General features: G+C 40.6%; 1 protein-coding gene across 6 annotated transcripts in view; it reads left to right on the plus strand.

Annotated features, from left to right (window-relative positions):
• trak1a (trafficking protein, kinesin binding 1a) overlaps positions 1 to 9,512 on the plus strand; it is a 33,177-nt gene extending 23,665 nt beyond the window's left edge. For 5 of the 6 annotated variants that reach the window (XM_063879084.1, XM_063879080.1, XM_063879082.1 and 2 more), the window contains 4 exons: positions 266 to 594; positions 2,508 to 2,978; positions 4,055 to 4,157; positions 6,104 to 9,512. In XM_063879084.1, the coding sequence (XP_063735154.1) occupies positions 266 to 594; positions 2,508 to 2,978; positions 4,055 to 4,157; positions 6,104 to 7,133 (1,933 nt within the window). In that variant the 3' untranslated portion in view covers positions 7,134 to 9,512. Of the gene's footprint in view, positions 1 to 265; positions 595 to 2,507; positions 2,979 to 4,054; positions 4,158 to 5,156 lie in introns of all 6 variants that reach the window. The other variant, XM_063879086.1, reaches the window with a different exon arrangement.
• The last annotated feature ends 10,966 nt before the right edge of the window (positions 9,513 to 20,478 follow it).

The following is a 20,478-nucleotide window of genomic DNA, read 5'->3' on the forward strand; positions in this document are numbered from 1 at the left end:
AGGTTTTTAAAGGTTTTTCCACTTTACCTGACGTACTTTTCTTTGGCATTTTTTTTTCTTAGTTTATTGGAAACATTTCTAAGTGTTTCTATAGGTAATGTTAGAGTTTCTATATCCGTTTGCCGCGTAAGTTTCAGACTTCAATCCTCAGCAGCTCCTTCATTTTAAATATAATCTCGAACAACAGGTGACTAACAAAACCGAGATCCTGATGTTAGAAATCATCACAAAAACTCAACACTGTAAACTACATTCTCCTCCCCAGGTCTGAGGACTCTAACAAGCGCCCCCCTGGAACCCCAGGGACGCCGGGCGGCAGGGACCTGGAGGCAGCCCTGCGACGTCTGTCCCTCCGCCGCGACAACTACCTCTCAGAGAAACGCTTCTTTGAGGATGAGAGGGAGAGAAAGCTGGCCTACCTGGCCAAAGATGAAGAAAAGGGGGGCGAGGGGAGCAGCGGGGGCCCGGGAACGCCCACAGACAGCCTGCTGTCGATGTGCTCACATCCCTCCTTCGGAAGCGTCTGGTCAGGGTACTCTTTCACAGCCAGGTCCTACCTGCCGGATAAGCTGCAGATTGTAAAGCCGCTAGAAGGTGATTATTCCTCTGAGAGCCACAAGTCCCCCGATCCTCCACACAAGGAAAAAGAGAGTCAAAATCAGAACCCCCCACCAAAAGAAAAGGAACATGTTGATAACCCTCAGCAGAGTCAGAAACTGAGCCTAGCACACAATATAAACAGGTTCCTACACACTAGCCAGAGCCCGTCCCTTCAGAGCCAGCAGCAGGATCAGTATCTTAGTTTTCAACGCAGCAGTCAGTCTCAAATCTTTGTGAGAGCCTCTGAGGACCTTAAGGGCCAGCAGAGGAGCTCCAGTTTGTCGGACCTGAGCATCCTGCGGCCCCCCGTCGTAGCTCCACTAGCCTTAGTCACAGGCCTGCTAGAGGTGCTGGATCCACAGGAGGGCCCTTTAAATCTCCAGCACTCCTTTTACTTCAGACACACACAGCCACGCTGCTGGTTTGAAATGTAGACTACGAGAAATAATACATTTGTGCTGTATCGGCACCCCCACCTCCTCCCCTATAACCCATCCATAACACACCTTCACCTTCCACAAGCCATTAACGCCGCTTTATATTTTACACACAGACTTGTGCTGTTTATCTTTTTCAAAGCAGGTCTTCTAGATATTTAAAAATGTATAGCACAACATAAAGGGGTATTTACTGTTTTTGCATTGAGGTAGGATGTTGTACTTTAAATGGCTTTTTTTTTTTTTTCATACTGTAATGGTTATGGACAATAATGCAATGATAGAATATGGGGGGGAATTGTACCTTAAGTACTCATTATCTAATATTATTTAGTTGGTCAAACAGCCATAATAATTTCAATATTGTTTTGCCGTAAAACGTTTATCACTTTAAACATTTTGTCCACTAAAAGACTGTGAGAAGTGCAGTTATAGAGGTGCTTTCTGTTAACTGGCACCACCTAGTTTTCAAACTCTGTCACAGCACTCATGGTGCATGGTAACGCTGTGACAGGTAAATGTTGTGCAGGGCAGAAGAAGAGTCAACTAAACACAATGTTTAATTTCAAGTCTAATGATGGTAGGTTGAAAGGCTTTCTCAGATTTTTATGTTTCTTTTTTCTTTGTCAGTGTTCTGCCTTCATACTAAAATAATACATAGTAATTATGCTGTCAGATGAACAGAAATTAAACAAGAATGGAGACAGCTATTTTAACAGCCATCCTGCTATATTTGTGCCGTACTACTGTATGTACTTTTCATCTTTTTCACTCCTTTTCCTCACTTTGGTTTTGTCTTGTTTTTGCACTTTACATCCTTTTTGTTCAACTTGTGTGTTTTCTTTGATTTCTTGAATAAAATCTTACTAATTTTCTCACCTTTCCCTTTTTCCTCCTCCTTTTTGGGCTACTCTTATTTTGTTTGTTTGTGTACTGACATTTCTCACGCAACCTTCCCCTTTGCGAGATAAAACAAGCATTCATTGGACTTGAAATGAGACAAATGTGCCTAGGTGCAGAGAGTTTAATAAATGCCTTTTCCTGTCTGAGTACACGTGTATGTGACATGGAATGTGTGGCTATGGGTAATATGCAGGACGTCTGCCAGGAGACAGCTGGAGAACATGTGTACACATTTAAACATAGAAATAACATTTACTGAAGGAATCTGATACTCTTATAAAATGTGAAGCTGATCTAATTTAGGTTGGATAGTCGTTTTAAGTTCAGTGAAGGATTATAAAGACTGTAGTTGTGTAGTATTCATAACAAAATACAGATTGTTAGATAACATTTAACCTAAGATAAAAGTTCTTTGCTAGGATGGAACTTGAAATAACATTTGAATCAGATCTTGTAATTAAACCCAACACTGCCCCGTATGGAGAGAATTTATCATTCTGATGAGCATTACTGGATAGATATAATTCTATAACATTATTTGCTTTGCTCTGACCTTGTTCTCCCCAGGCTCTGCGACTCTCCATGCCTGGCAGCAGTTGGCTCAACCCCACATGGGCGCTTTGCTGGATCATCGGCCCGGTGTGGTCACAAAGGGCTTCCGCACTTTAGAGCAGGATGAACAGGAAGAGGGCTGGCAGCTGGACCAACCAGAGGAGGACGAAGTGTCATGTGACTCCTTCTCTGTCTTGTCTGGCGAGAGTTCGGCTCCCATGGACATGCTGCGCTGTACCTCTTCTCCCCCCGTCTGCTGTAACAAAACTGAAGACAATGATGAGAATAGCCAATCAGAAACATTGCGGGGAGACATGTGCAGGACTCGAGAAGCCATTCACATAAAAGATGGACATGTTGCAGACACGCCCCTTCCCTTCTCCTGCTCCTCTTCTTCCCCTCTCCCCTCTTCTTCAGAGATGAATGGGCATGTGGATCTTAAGGAGCTCCAGGCCCAACAGGCCGCCCCAGTTGACCGTCTGCCTGGTGAGGGAGCACTTACCTGAGGTCACTGCACCCACCCTTGTAACCCTGGAGCATAGGGATAGAGGGGAGGTGGGGGAGGGGAAGGGATTGGGGATGTATTCACCGGACATCTCACAACCCCCATGTGACGTCCCTACCTGCACGCTCATGCTCACGAACCCCCACCCATCCCACTGGCAGTCCTTGTGTGTGCAGCCATCAAACCCCATCAGGACAGAGTACATGTTTTTTGTTTATTAATTAAACTCCTCATATTCTTCCTCTCATTTCAAACCTTCTTTAGCTGCCACATATGCTTTTTCCAACCAATCACAATTTTTTTTTTACTCTTTGCCCATAACCATCCTCTTCATCAACTTGGCCACTTCATATGGTGTCTTTCGCTTTTTATAAATACAATCTAATAGTGTTTTATTGTTTAGGTGTAATTTTTAGAATTTAGTGCTTATTTAATGTCTTCTAGCAGTCGACACTAAAACACTAGAGCACCACACAAACACGCACGCCCAGAAATACCATGGCTTGGCTCCAGTATGTGAGCACGTAGGTGTATATCAGGTGTTATTAGTGCAGCTGTCCAAGTCACATGACCACATGACACCCACGGTGGGTTTATATTAGAGCTGACCTGAAGCTCCGGTGAATGGTATGTCACCTTCGGACATGAATTTTGATGGGGCGCATACCTGCTGAACATTTAGTCCTACAATTTTAGGATTAACCACAGAACTAAACAATATTTCCAAAATCACAAATGACATCACTAAAAATGAAATAAGAAACATCTATAAAAATGTGTGTGTAACAGTGTAGCTTTCTCTCAAGGGGATAGTGATTACACATTGCCTTTTTTATTTTAATAAGAATTCTGCCTCAAAGTGTACAAAAAGTTACAGTTTTTCTTGCTTTCAATCATTCGTCCCGTAAATGCTGGTGCTTTTTGCTTGGGGCTCCTACTATAATCATTATCTATATTTTCTCCACTCTATGTACAGTATATTTGCAGCGATGCTTGGTACCCTTTGTCTCAGTACTAACGGCCTCCTCCTGTTCTCCTCCCCTCCCCTCTCCTCTAGTAAACTTCCCAGGGAAGTGTATCTCCCATACTAGCTCTACATACACCTACACCACCTGCAGGATTCTCCACCCCTCTGATCAGCTGACCTCTGTATCCCAAAGGTAAATATCTTCAATTGCAGACCTTTTTTATTACTGTTTAGTCCTTTGTTTGTTTATATGAATTTAGTGTGCTGTTATAGACAAATGATGAGGGTAGAAAATGTTTCTACCTGTAGTCATTTATTGCATTAATGTTTTACCAAATAGCCCATAAAGAGAAGGAGCTGCTGCTACGTCTGATGTAAAAGGAAGCATTCAGTAGAAAATAATGGCATCCAACTGTAGTAACCGGTATATGTCTGACAAGGTTAGCTACGGAAGCCCAGAGAGGTAAAGAGACCACAAGTGAGGAATCAATCTGGAGATCCCTTTTCTAGGTCTGATATGAATGTTTCCTGTCATGTGCTGATGAGCTGAGAACTGGTGCCATAAGAAGAAGAATATTTCATAGCTCCTACATCTGTGAATCAGGTGAAAACATTTTAAAAAGCCAGGAGAAAAATCTAAAAGTCAAGTTACTGCTCTATGCTTATTGATGTGTTTTTCCTAATGGCAGATAAGAACCAATTAAATTAAAATGTCTCGCCAAAAAGACATGACATTAATATAACATGTTTACAGGTAAACAATAATACTCACCTGGAAGAAAACACAAATCAATTTAGTCCAATTTAGAAAGTTGTGTAAGTAAGTTGTGCACTACTGTCTCTTGAGGCCAAAATGAGAATTACAATAACACCCTTTTAGATGGAATAATAATCCTGAAATAGATGAAAGAAAACTTCAGAAAGATTTTTCTGGAAAACCTGAGTGTCTTAGAGAAAGCAATTCAGATCACCCTCAGGGAATGGATCACCCAGAGTTCATCTTTTCTCCCACTTGCCTCACAGGGCTTCTTGAACAGTCTCCACTTCTACTGTAAATCAAATAGCCGCCTCTCATCCAAGGAGCGAACCCCCTCTTGTTCCCCTCTGATAGATTTTGAGGCAGGGAAACTGATGCCTCAGCACCTGGCTGACTTCATACTTTGTGTCCCTGCTGTCTGATTGGCCTTGGCAGGTCATGTGATGAGGAAGATGAAGTGGAGTTGTATGATGTGGTTGTCATGCCCGGCGTAGAGCAGACCCATTGAGTGCACCCACTCAGGTGTACATGGGTGAGGCAATGCATGGGAGTGCATTCCTAAGAATGTGTGTGTGTAAACCACAATAACAGCTCGTCCTAACTTTACACCTACATTCAGATAGCCTCTAATGCTACCTCTCAATATTTTCCTAATGGCTTTTGACACAATGCTAGGACTCCAACCACTGATTATATCTAACTGTGTCAGCGTTTGAGCGTGGATGCTCTGATAATAACCTGATGTCAGAGATCCACACCCTAGCTATGAGAGCGTTTAACCACATCTAGCCTCTTTATTCATGGCTCAGGTGTCCTCACGTCACTTTGCTGTAGTCTTTTGGAGGGTGGGTAACAAGTTTGGAGTGGGTAGAGTAATTCATAGCTGGCCTCAGGGATTGCCTGGTGCTGGAGGGGTAATGATCCTCCTTGTAAATGGCCACTTTACACATGTGACCAAAGGTCCATATAAAGGTCATGAGATGCCCGATGAGTCAGATCTATTTGCAGGATTAAGTGGATTTCTTTCTGATCTTTTCCGGTGTAGCTATGCTTATAATTAACTTATTGTGCCGTGAAGAATCTCATGTGTGTGCAAGCCTTAATGCTCCGGACTTTGGTAGTCATTTGAAAAGACATCGGGGCCAACAGATACCTTGGACTGATGCGGCCTGAACTGAGCTACACACCTCAGCTGCCTGTACAGTGTTGATTCCTGCATGACTTAATTATTAATGAGTCTTAGTTGTTACTAAAAGTCGAGTGTTAATACTTATTAATTCATGTCTGTTCATGTTTATGTCCCATCACCCGCTCTCCATGCACACCTGCCTGTTCCACCTCTCCTTCCTCCCCCTTCTCTTCCCTCACTCTTCCATCTTCAGCTCAGCTCTGTCTTCCTGTCAGAGCAGTGCTTATATCAGCACCCCTACCACCACCACCTCCTCTACACCACATACACCTTCCTACACCCCCTGCTGCACCCCACGCCGCCTCTCCCTATCCCTCTCACTAGCCGAGTCTTCCACCAACCTCCGAGACTCCACCAAGACCACCAGCACGTCCCTGGGCCTGGTGCACCTCCTGCTGGAGCATGGGATCTCCGCCTCAGTGTACGACCCGTGCAGCTGGGACCGGGGTTTGGACACCAGCGGCGCTTCGACACCGGTGAGAGGAGCACAAACACGGAGTATCGCCGATTCTCCCGAGCCGGAACGCAGGCGAGTGTTGAAACGCCCGGACTCCCTCCTCCTGCAGCCCTCCACCCCGCCCAACTCCCCTCGCTCCAAATCTGCCTCTTCTACCAACACCCGGCCAATTTTTCAGTTCAGCCCTTCCACTGAGGACCCGCCGTTTTTCGACACCTTCCTCGCTTCAAAGCCAGCTCGCACCATTCTGAGGGAGGTACTGGGGGAGGCGGAGAGGGAGCGAGCAGGGGACACAGATGATGAGAGCCAATCGGAGAAGCTGAACCTGCGACTTGTGGACAAACTGAAACGCTTCCGCACGCTCCCCCATCATGCTGCTTCTGCTTCATCTGGGAGTACTTTGCTAGCCCCCTTTGGTCCAACTGGACTGGGGAACAGTGCACTGGGCGGGGGGGGGCTTCCAGGACTGAACGCTGGGCTGAGGAGGAATCGAAGCTATCCGGCCATGGTGGGGGCCAGTATGGCGATGAAGGACCCAGGAGGCCCCCCGAACGCAGAAATAGTCCTACCACATAAGATGCAAACCCCACACACACTGTCCACACAGGAAACCAATTACACACAGGCAAAACACACACCACAGACTCTACAGGAAGTGGAAACAGTCACAATGCAGACTTTAAAGCAGAGACACGCCCGGCCCAACGACGGGCTGTGGCAGTTAATAGGGAACGACCAACCCGGTGACGATTACAGTGGGACATAAAGGGAAGCGCTCAGTGTGTCCACTCACACACTGAGACGAGCATTTTATGTGCACGCGTACAACATTGCAAAGCCAAATACCCCTACATGACTGTAGACATCCTGAAGGTAGTGTGATGAACAGAGCAGTCCTCAAACACTCATCTGTACTCCTAACCAGTCCAAACTCCGACTCATTTATTTACAATCAGTAGACGTGAAATGAGATGCTGCCGTGTCTGACACTGTAACACTGTGTTCTACTCACAAACTGTCAGAGCAGACTCCTAATGCTGTGTTGCCTTCCTCTGGGTCCATTGTACTCCATTTATGTTGTACATGCAATATACTGTCATACAAGGTATATTATTAAAGACCCAATCTGGTGAAAGTACTTCACAGCTTCTCATTTTCATATTCAACCTGATTGAGTATAATTTAGAAAAAATTATATTCATTTAAAATGTAATGTACTGGCCAGAATATAACATCAGTTATGAGGAAGTGGTGAGATGTATATTTCAGGACGACACATTCACTGAGCAGATGTTACTGTTACTGCACTTTAAAAAAAGTCCTGTGTCATCATGTTGGGATGCTAGCAAGTTTGTACACTGAAAATCCAAAATCTATTGAAAGCATCTTGTCTGTACTCTTTGAAAACATATTTGAAAAAGTGCAAATGGTTATTTTTGGAGTCAGTCTACAATTTCGAGCTTGAAGCTAATGCTAAATCAAACCAGGAAGAGAAAAAAAAACCCTCTCTACCATTGGGAAGAGGCTTTGCTGTATACGGTTAAATTCCCTCCCTTGATGCAAACCATTGTCATCTTATATTCGAGCCGAGGTGACATTTTTAAACCCTTAATTGCACTGGAATAAAATGGAAGATATATTGTCACATGTAGAGGTATCGGCACTAGAGATCGTTTTCTACCAGCAACTCTTTTTTTCTCCCGCTTAATATATGTATACGATTAATCCAGATTGGGGCTTTAATGTGTGATCTATTCTTACGTGCCTAAAATCATACTGTATGTCATTGTACAATTTGATACCTTTATGATTGGAATGCAGTAGAGAGAGTTAATGAGGATGCTTTTATTTTTTGGCCTTTTGTTTTCATCTTCTAATGGGTTTGAGTCGATGTTCTCATCCACAGGGACATGTAGCACATACACAGTAATGCAGACAGCATTAACAGGTACAGCTACAAACACTCGCTGGTAAACACACGCCTGGTAAGCACTGTGACGAACACACATTTGCGTCGGATTCACTTCCCCCCCATGTTTCCTTTAACCTGGATCACATGCATACATACTGACAGCTTGTCATTTGTTTTGTCAAAATCAAGCACGTGGGTTTAAAAAATGAGCAATATAAAACACATTTGTTTCTGAATGTAACTGTAAATGGAGTGACTTGAAATATCTGAATGTTGGTTTTGTGGTGCGAGATACTGCTTGCTAAAGGGAAGTTTTTTTTATCACTGACCCAGTTCCAGTGTCCACCCTCGGGATGCCCAAACATCTAGCGTACTCACTGCAATTCTCATTACACTATTTTATGAGTTTCATTATTGAAATGTGATGGATATTATGCTGATCAGGTATCAGTTTAGTCTGAAGGGAAACATTGGGATTGGGCCACTGTCGAGTCAGTGAATGGATTTTTGAAACTGTGTGGCTCTGATGCTGGCAGTGATCTGCTGAAATCCTTAATAATTAAGGAGTTAAACTAGCAATGTTAATGAGTGGGAGATTATAAATTATATTTATTAAACTTGGATTATTAGAAGCACGCATATTACTGAATGTCCATTGTACATGTTAAGGGACTTTTGCAGATTGTATTTATATTTTTAACGGTCGCACTGACATTTTGAATCGATGTTTAACATTTCACTGGCGCTATTAAAATTACTTCATAGAAACATTTCTATGGCACATTGTCCAACGCTGCCCAATAACTTCCCAACAGTTGGAAAGGCACATTTTACAGTATTTATGATACCAAGTGCTAAGACTGAAGAAACGAGGAGCTGGTGTGTGTGTGTGGGTGTGCTTGCTTTTCTGTGTGTCCACTGAATCATCTGAATGTAAGTTATGACAAACACTAATCTGCTGAAGGGCCATATATTTGTGTACAGGATGTTGATTTCTCTTCAGTTTCTGCTGACCTCAGACAGAGGGCTATTACTACATTGTAAATGTATGCAACACATGTATTCATGCGTACTTTTTTTTTAAAAGAAATGCATACCAGTTCAACAAAAACACAGGGACTAAGTTGTTCATGATTAGTGAAGCAGGAAATAAACTTTTCTGTTCAGGGACTGATGTGTTCTATTCTACAGAACAGACTGTGCCGTCAATAAAAATAAAAACATGAAGACTGACTTGTTTGCCTCATTCAGCATCCTATAAGGTTGTGTACTGTGAGTCAACTTTACTCATCCTAAACTGCATATAAACTTCTGCTTCAAGCATGTTGATCAGATTCCCTCTGCTGTACAGGTCTGGGAACAGTGAATATTATGTAGACTGAAAGCTGCACCTTGGCAAAAGAAATACAATAAATGCTTACTTATGCAAGTAGCCATTTTTTGTTTATTTTAAGTCAATGTAGAAGCGTTTATGATTATTAGATCATCGGAAGTTTTTCTCTCTCCAAGGTTGAATTCACTTATTGTAGGTCATCAGCTAAATGTAAAGTAATGGGATGTAGCAACGAATGTATTCTAGTATAAGGCTGGGTGATATGTGGGAAAATAGTTCCACATTAACCAGAACAATTATCCAATATACTGTCTGCCGCAATATTGTAAATGCGTAATATCACAATACAACCCCACTGCAATATGATACCCACTGTATTAATGCTTCCCATCTGAAGTCCTTCAGCTCCATTCATTTGTCCCCAGGCCCCTCTCAGGTTTTACTACCACCATTCACAACACCTGAGAAAATGTAGACCAGGGGTATTCAAATAAAATTCAACGAGGTCCAGTTAGAGCAAGCAGAGGTCTGAAACATCATAATGTCTATCCTGTGTTATGAATTAGAGATATATATTGAAGTAACCTAATAGCTGTATTAATGTCTGCATGTAATCGACAACTGACTGAAAAATAAAGTACAATTTAAAAAAACATTTGACAGTTAACATTGAACTATACAGACATATAATACTGTAGATATGTCTAATGTTCTTCTCGGGCTGCATTTGAAAATAAAATAGACCAAATTAATAAAAAAGCTTTGTGAAAAGTGTGCATCTTTAAAATAAAGTGCTTGATTTTTAAAATGTAAATAAAATGAACCGCAGTCTGGGGTTTGCTATTTGGTGATGCCCGATGTAGAGCTTGCATTCATTTGTGCATTTTTGACAGTTAAGAAACTGTCAAAAATGACATCCTTCACCCTTTGACTCTGCAACATATTAAACTTCATTTCAGAACCAAAGGATTTGGATTGATTGATTGCAGGCAAAACTAATAATTGCTTTAAACTGGAAGATCCTACAGTTGGTGCTTGGGTCAACAACATGGAGCGATGAATGTGAAAGAAGAGAATGACATTTACCCTGAAACATTTAAATAGTAAAGAATCAACACTGTATTTTGATGTGGTATTTGTCCCTGTGAATGTGAAGCACTGAAGACTACAGAGCAACTTTTGTAGCTCTGTGCCAGTTACAGTTTTATTCCACAGTGAGGCAGTGTGTCTCAGAGAACAGACGTGACAGCTGGCGTAAACACAAACCACGGCCAACTCTAAGCCGGCATAGGAAGATTAAGAAATGCAAATGTTGGTCTAGCAAATCCATATGTGCCCTCCTGGACTCACAATGAAGCTCAGCAGAACTTTCTCTCAGGCCTCGCCTCAATCCTGTCAGGGTGTCTTTAAGACTGTTCAAACTAATGCTGATTACTCTAAGCAAATAGGGTTTTCTCCTTAAGGTTCAAAATGAGTTTGAAGGTTAGAATTAATTATCAAAGTATAGCAAGAAACTGATTCCCAATTGATGAGTTGTAGCAGAGAGACTGAGTGAGAGGGATTTAGAGGCGACTCAGACGACTGAGAGCCAAGCCCTCTTAACCTGAAGGATGGAGGAAGAGATGGAGATGACCGTTTAGAGAGGGGACAGATGGAGTTGGAAAGCACTGCCTGCTTCTGAAATGTTTTCTGATGCTGAGTGGAGGACTAGCAGGTGTGTGTGATCCCACAGGGGAAATGAAACATTCTGCAGAGTTGAGTCAGTGAGGACAGAGAAGTGAAGACAAGCAGCAAGAATGGGATGATAGAGGAGAGGGAACATTCTCTCCCTGGCATGTATTGGTCAGCGTATCTAGAGATGCTGTTTGTCTGTGCAGATTAATACTTGGGAATTCAGTTGTATCTCGTCATCTGTGAATGAAGTTTGAGCGACAAGAACGTAGCAGACTTTAAGATTAAAGCTGAAATCAATACTGTCTTTAAATCTTAACATGCATGTGCTTCATTTACTGCCTGATTTATAGGACCTGACCCATGCTGATGGGAAGTCAGTCTGGATCTCCACTTGGCTCTTCTACTTTAGCAGCTGTGTGCATGTTTCAAAGCAAAAGATGGCTCATGAGACTCTTAGGCACGGAGTAATTAACAGCAGCTTGGAAAGAAGGTCCACTTTAGAGACAGGAAGTGTGATGGTGTCCTCAAGAGGGGGACCATGATGGGCTGCAGAGCCAACGTCCTTCAGCAACTCACATGATGACCAGAAGAAGGGCTTTGCTGCTTGTGTAATCTGCACACACGCTGCCAGCATTTGGTAACTGAATGTGTACTGCAGTTTGTTTACATTGTCCATCTTTTGTCAAACTGTTTAGTAAATGGGTGAATGCCTTGTGTTTGTGTTGATTCGAATGAAAGGATTTAGCGTCCCCTGCTAAATAATGATATCAGATAATTAAAATAAAAACTACAAAAGTAAATTCAATGAGTGTAAAGACTGTACACCAATTATTTAGCTCATTAAAACAACTAACAGGGACTATTTGTTAGACTGATTCTATGGCTCGTTCTCGCATTTCCTTTAACACACACACACACACACACACACACACACACACACACACACACACACACACACACACACACACACACACACACACACACACACACACACACACACACACACACACACACACACACACACACACACACACACACACACACACACACACACACACACACACACACACACACACACACACACACACACACACACACACACACACACGAGCTGAAGGGTTTAAAGTGCAGCCATTAGAGGTTTTTCTAGTCCAGTGTAAACAAATCTAACATATGTTCTCTGGACAACCGGAAGTCATAAAACTGTGGGACACGCTAAGTTTCTTTGAGTGATGCTAATGATTCAGTGCAATGCATTGTTTATGTAACACAGTATGAATAAACTGAATGTCACTCTGTAACAGATAATACAACATGTCACTTTACACTACAATTTGTCAAGTATGAAAATATGATCAAATTATTACTATACACATATTTGGAAAACATGTGTGAGCTGACTTATTGTTGATCAAGTAACTATGTGTGAAAATTGCCTTTAAATTCACATTTTTACTGTAATCTTGTGTCTTTTTCCAAGGTACTTTAAAATAGTTCAGTCAAAGTCCATAACACTATTGAGTATCAGGTCATCGAGTAGGTCTTCCCATGCCTGATACTTCTGAAGAATACAAAGAAACATGGTAATCTGTGCACAGCCTGACTAGTGTTTGTCCGTGGCTTTTGGGTACTTTCAGCTGACTCTCTAAATGCAGCATCTGACTCTGAAGTTCATTTAAAAACTTGACATGCATTCCCTTTCACAGCCCTACCCCTGTGCTGGTGTGCATATCAGATGTAATAGTGATGAGATCTCATGGTAATAAACCGCAGTCAGAGCCTCCATCTCATTCGTAGGAAAACTTGCAGTGCGGACATGCATCTTTTAAGTTTCTCACTCTGTTATTTTTTTTAAGACAATTTTTTGCTCCCTTTGGGCAACCATTTATCATGAATATCTTGCAGTGGATTACCATTTATTAAGTGAGGTTACATCAGCACGAAGCATCTTTTATTCACAGCAGACCATGGATCATCCAACCACTTACTGGAGCTTCCTATTGACAACAAATGGAAATCAATTTAAAAAAAACTTGAGTAGTACAGAGCAGCACTCTGTTATTAGAGAGTGTATCCTTAATAACATTTTCTTGTTTGCTGTATTCATTTAGTGTTTGGGCACATACACTGAGCTGGTCCCAAACTGCAGCCCTACAAGAAATGATTGCATCATGGCTACTGATGGTTGGTCCTTTACATTCATTAGTCAGCTTCTTTTCTATGGATGACCAAAGCCATACTCAAAATTAATAAAATAGTAAATAAATATCCCATTTAATGTTTCAAAAATATTACTTGTAATATTCAAATTAAAGTAAAATAATAGGCAAATAAATACAAAAATAAATAAATAAAGAAGCAAATTAAAGAGAAATATGAATTTATTAAGGCCAACATTTTTTATAATTACTTTTGGTACATTAAATAGCATATATATATATATATATATATATATATATACAGTGGGGCAAAAAAGTATTTAGTCAGCCACCAATTGTGCAAGTTCTCCCATTTAAAAAGATGAGGCCTGTAATTTTTATCATAGGTATACCTCAACTATGAGAGACAAAATGAGAAAAAAAAATCCAGAAAATCACATTGTAGGATTTTTAAAGAATTTATTTTCAAATTATTGTGGAAAATAAGTATTTGGTCAATAACAAAAGTTCATCTCAATACTTTGTTATATACCCTTTGTTGGCAATGACAGAGGTCAAACGTTTTCTGTAAGTCTTCACAAGGTTTTCACACACTGTTGCTGGTATTTTGGCCCATTCCTCCATGCAGATCTCCTCTAAAGCAGTGATGTTTTGGGGCTGTCGCTGGGCAACACGGACTTTCAACTCCCTCCAAAGATTTTCTATGGGGTTGAGATCTGGAGACTGGCTAGGCCACTCTAGGACCTTGAAATGCTTCTTACGAAGCCACTCCTTCGTTGCCCTGGCGGTGTGTTTGGGATCATTGTCATGCTGAAAGACCCAGCCACGCTTCATCTTCAGTGCCCTTGCTGATGGAAGGAGGTTTTCACTCAAAATCTCACGATACATGGCCCCATTCATTCTTTCCTTTACACGGATCAGTCGTCCTGTTCCCTTTGCAGAAAAACAGCCCCAAAGCATGATGTTTCCACCCCCATGCTTCACAGTAGGTATGGTGTTCTTTGGATGCAACTCTGCATTCTTTCTCCTCCAAACACGACGAGTTGAGTTTTTACCAAAAACTTCTATTTTGGTTTCATCTGACCACATGACATTCTCCCAATCCTCTTCTGGATCATCCAAATGCCCTCTAGCAAACTTCAGACGGGCCTGGACATGTACTGGCTTAAGCAGGGGGACACGTCTGGAACTGCAGGATTTAAGTCCCTGGCGGCGTAGTGTGTTACTGATGGTAGCCTCTGTTACTTTGGTCCCAGCTCTCTGCAGGTCATTCACTAGGTCCCCCCGTGTGGTTCTGTGATTTTTGCTCACCGTTCTTGTGATCATTTTGACCCCACGGGGTGAGATCTTGCGTGGAGCCCCAGATCGAGGGAGATTAGCAGTGGTCTTGTATGTCTTCCATTTTCTAATAATTGCTCCCACAGTTGATTTCTTCACACCAAGCTGCTTACCTATTGCAGATTCAGTTTTCCCAGCCTGGTGCAGGTCTACAATTTTGTCTCTGGTCTCCTTTGACAGCTCTTTGGTCTTGGCCATAGTGGAGTTTGGAGTATGACTGTTTGAGGTTGTGGACAGGTGTCTTTTATACTGATAACGAGTTCAAAAAGGTGCCATTAATACAGGTAACGAGTGGAGGACAGAGGAACCTCTTAAAGAAGAAGTTACAGGTCTGTGAGAGCCAGAAATCTTGCTTGTTTGTAGGTGACCAAATACTTATTTTACCGAGGAATTTACCAATTAATTCATAAAAATCCTACAATGTGATTTCCTGGATTTTTTTTCTCATTCTGTCTCTCATAGTTGAGGTATACCTATGATAAAAATTACAGGCCTCTCTCATCTTTTTAAATGGGAGAACTTGCACAATTGGTGGCTGACTAAATACTTTTTTGCCCCACTGTATATATATATATATATATATATATATATATATATATATATATAGTTTTTATATTTGTTGGCAGCTCCTGTCCTCCATACATTGCTCTGCAGTGTTCTTCTTGAATTGGTTTGTGTGCTAAAGTTAATGTAAATGGGTTTTCGTACTGATATCCTAAACATAAGCCATTATCAAAAACACAATTGCAGCTTGAGAACATTTCTAGGTGTAATATTTGGATTGTTTGAGTATGATCACAAGGTAACCATCTTCATGGTTGTTCATTTCAGCAACAATTTCCTTCATGTGATTAGAAGCAGGTCCTGAAGGTTCAACGAAATGTGGGAATGCTAGATGCTCTCCTCATTACGGCGTCATTGTGACCTTCAAGCTCTGTTTACAATAGATTATTAGAATTTGCCAGATGACAAATTGAATCAAGTCAAATGAAGCAGAATTGCATTTTCTCATTATGCCGCCGGGAAAAAAAATATAAGCCGACATCAGATGCCTCATCAGGGTGAAAATCCTTTTGTTGTCCCTTTGACACTTTCAACAGCTTGAATCTGAATTACAACAATAGGCTACTACAGCAATTATTAAAAAAGATTATTATAATATGATCTTTATTTCCAAACCAAACAAGGTAGAGCTGGGACATTTATTTCAAACTTACAGAAAAGGGAGTTTATTAAACTTTTAAGACCAAATTTAAGTAATGTCATTTACTATTGTCTTTCAAAGTAGTTTTGTAAATGTATAGCGCAATCAATAAAGTCAATACACTAGAATTCAGACGATTGACTCAAAACTAAAGTCATAAGTGCTTTTTCAAGTTAATTGCCAAAAATGTTGTTTTCTTTTTCTTTTTTCTTATATTTGTTGTCAATATATTAGTTTTTTAGGCTGTTGGTTGGACAAAACCAGCTGTTTGAAAATGTACCTTTGGACCTTAGAAAGTTGTGAAGTGACATTTGTTTATGACATTCAGAATACTTGAAATCAGTATTAATTTATTGAGAAAAGACTAACACTATGTCCATCTACATCCTGACCCTATTTGTATACAGTAGGTCTAATCAAAACAGAGGAAGTTGATACTATTTAAGATTATTCAAATGTTCAGCGAAATTGGGGGGGGGGGGGGGGGGGGGGGGCGGATGCAGGTACAGCAAACAACGCTGAACCTAGAAAGTGACATTAGCTGCACTTCAGAGCAGTGTGCCCATTCACCTTTCAAATAACATGAGGAGTGCTCATAAAACAGAAAATCACACCCGTGACCGGGCCGCAGCACATTATTAAAACATAATGCAGATGGAATGACTCAACCTGAATCCTATGTCTTATTTGCAGAAGAACTGACTACCAAATATAATAAATGAAATGTAGAAAACTATGATTTTTAGTTGTTAAAAGAAAAACACAACCGAGACGTAAAACCCCTCTCTTTGCCGTTTCTTGTTATTCTGGTTCCCTGGTGTTTTAATAAAACACGGTTGGGTTGGAATTTGTCATCAACATACATAGCTACTCATTGAAGTATAATACCAAAAGTAAATAAATAGTACACATCGGAAATGTCCAGTCCAGTTTAGTTTTTATTTATGAATGTGACACTGATGACATATCCAGTGCAAAGTTATTTTTAGCGGTCCGTGCTCGTATCACCTGCGTCATCAGTGGGACGTAGAACAAGATGACATGACATGAAGACGGGGATGTGGCCTTTATTTATTTATGTCTGTGTGGGATGCCATTTGTCAGAATTGAGTATCAAGAAACATTTTGTATCATGCTCTAGGTAATATTTAACTGTTTTACTGTTTATTAGTTCAGTTGTCTATGTTTGTTCTTAAACAAAACATAGTTTGCGTCTGTGCTGCCATTTATTTTCAGCTAAGGAACCATACCTGGATGATACGTACATGTCAAATTTGTATTTTTACATTTGTATTACCCATATAAGGTTTCAAGGTTTCAAGGTTTCAAGGTTTTATTTGTCATATGCACAGCAGATACAGCGTATATGTTGGCAATGAAAATCTTATGTCGCGTGCTCCTCCAACAACTCAACATGCATGGTGCAAAAGATAAATAAAGTAGTGCAAAAAGAGAGAAGAATATTTACAATATTAACAATAAAGATTTGAGGATGTGAAATATATACATATGTGGAATACATTGAAAGTATTTAAATACTTTACACTGTTGAATGAGGAGGTATGGACAGATGCATATATTATGTATAGCAGATGTATATGGCAGATATGTACAATATATAGATATGTGTACTATAAACAGATATGTATGGCAGATGTGTATAATATATATGTATGTGTGTACTATAAACAGATGTGAGTAGAAGCAGATGTGAGTAATATAAAACACCTAGGGCAGTTTAAAGGTAGCATGTCTATCTTGCCATAGACATTTTTTGTTTATTATAACTAAAATATTTCATTTGTGTTTATTTAATACATGTTTTTGTATTTGTAATGTAGCCATAAATTGGATAAACTTAAAAGTCAAACAAATAACTATGTACAGTAATTGTTAAACCAGAGTTCCAGCTCTTTCTAAACATGTCCCCACGTCTGTGCTTTCACTGTGCTGTTAGAGCTGCCAGGTCGCATTGATGTCACTGTGATCACAGCAGGTAAGCTACTCTGATACAACAACAGGACAGTAAAGAGTAGGATCTATAGCTGCACTGCTCCCACTGTAAGAACATCTGTAATTCCTGACATATTGTCTGCTTGATTAGCATTAAATTGAGAAAGGGAAGGATGGTCAAAAGTGTAAACCAGGGATGTTTTGTTACCTTGTCAAATAAACCCTCAGGCAGCTGTAGGTCAGAGTAAACAGGTTTCCGCTATGTTTTGCAGGGATTCTTTTCAGTGATGATCTAGCTGATCCGACAGAAAAGAATGGCTCCGTACACTGGTATGTTCCTCTGTCTCATTTAAAAGACGTGCTGTATACGGCTATAACATATTGTATTTAGTTGATGTTTGACTCACGTACAGTAGGGCTCCCATTCATTGTTTTCGAATTCTCAACAATGCCCAACGCCCATATGAAACCATTTTGCAAGAAATTGTACTTTTTCTCTCATTTCCCACGTGTTTTAAATGACTGGAAAGTTGGTCAATTGTTTTCCATTTTTTTAAATGGCCATATGCACCTGTTGCTATTAGTCTGTGACTACACAACAGTACAGTACCCGTGTAACCCGGTGCCATCCATTTACCAACTGAGCCCACTCACACCATGAGAGGCACATTTAAATGGACTGAAAACCCTAAAAAGCTTCATATGCATTTGTATCATCATCACTGTCAATGATTTTCTTATTAGATATTTGAAATAAACTTAAATATCACTGACCTGAAAAAATGTCGCTCTCGTTTTTAAAGTAATATTCATTATTACAGAATCATCCACAATCTTTCTCTCATTATTGACCAAGGAAAATTAAATGAAAAATGGTTGTTAATGACTACATACAATTTCTGTGACAGCTCAACTGCATTCAATAAATCCTAACTTGACTAATTAATTATGATAATGGGATATTTTTATTGCAAACCTTTATTAAACCACCAGTACTCACAGATTTTACATCTACACTACATATGGTAATACTTGAAGCTTGCTGGCTGTTATCTGGCCTCCTCTCCGGCCATTCGGATATCAGATAAATCGTGCTGCTCTGTGTACTTAATACACATTAGGGTCACATTTGACTCTGGGTGAGTGTGGTGTTTTATGGCTGCCATCTCCTGTGGTTATGCCCTAATGTCTTTATGGCTGCTTGTAATGGTCATCAACAGCAGAAGAAGTGATGGACGGGCGGAGAGGGGAACACGCAAAGAGAAAGGAGAGAGTGCTCCGTGGGTGTCTTACATAACCTTTTTGGGGTTAAGAGTTCAGCATTTGCCTCTGCAGAACCTATCATGTATAAAGTAACCAATCAGAGATCTGCTCTGAAGGGCAACTGCTGACAAATACTTCATGTATTTATCTTGAGCAGCAGATATAACATAGAGAGGGCTTCAGTTTAGCTTGAAAGAAATAACAATATGAAACAAAAACCAAGTCAGAAATGATCTCAGGGTTTTGTCTGCACTCGGTAATAGGGGCACTGCGCCCCCTTCCCCCAGTGTGCGGCCTTACTACTCAAAAAGTAAAATTTTAAAGTGATGGCGGAAAACAATATTTCTGTTCATCAAAAACTGTATAATTTCTCCAAAAATATGAAAACCGTGTGAAATACACCGTCAGACGGCATAGACAGCTTTGTTTTTACGGAGCTCTTAATAAATAGGGGATGGATGTCCGGTGGGTCTGCCGGTGGACGAGTGGCAGACAGCAGGCTCACACTGAAACTGTGATTTCTGAATCAGATCGTTTCTTTTACTCTCCTTTTTTTCTGTACAGGGAGTAAAGAAACCGTAACTCTGGATTTATTTGCTATTTAAGGTGCAATATATGACTCAGCAGCTAGAAGACATGAAGTAACTATTATTATCCACTCCAATGCAATCATTTTGGCCGGAAGTGACGTTGGTGCCCTGAAACTATATATTTTTAGAACAACCCGTCTCTCATTTGTTGAGAGAAACAAACCTGCCAGTGACTATCGATCTGGATTGATTGATCAATTCTATTTAATATAATTGATACAAACTAAAAAAATATATACATATCATCCTCTTGTTCCCATGTCCTGTGAGTTGATATAGATGTAACTGATTATGTTAAAAGGGCAAATGATATGTTCTAATATATCGGCAGGCCCCTGAATCAATCAACATTGTATCCTGGTAGACTCTGATGTACAGCATATCGTGGTCCAAAGACTTGATATAATATTGTGTTGTGATAAAACTTCTGGCAATATGCTTCTTCTTTTTTTGAAGATAGCTATGGCAGATGTGTGAGCAGTGAATTGTAACACACCAGTAGACAGAGCCATCAAAGTGATACTGATGCAGGGTCTGCTGAACGTTTTAATACGGTCTCCTTGTAGTCACATATTCATACACACAGACGTTAATCTATTATCATCTATTTTATAATACACGTTTGTGCGTATTTGTGTGTCTTGTCAGACAATAGCTCCAAGGCCTTATACAGTGATTCTAATTG

Source organism: Eleginops maclovinus, chromosome 3, assembly GCF_036324505.1.
Source record: "Eleginops maclovinus isolate JMC-PN-2008 ecotype Puerto Natales chromosome 3, JC_Emac_rtc_rv5, whole genome shotgun sequence".
Classification (NCBI taxonomy): domain Eukaryota; kingdom Metazoa; phylum Chordata; class Actinopteri; order Perciformes; family Eleginopidae; genus Eleginops; species Eleginops maclovinus.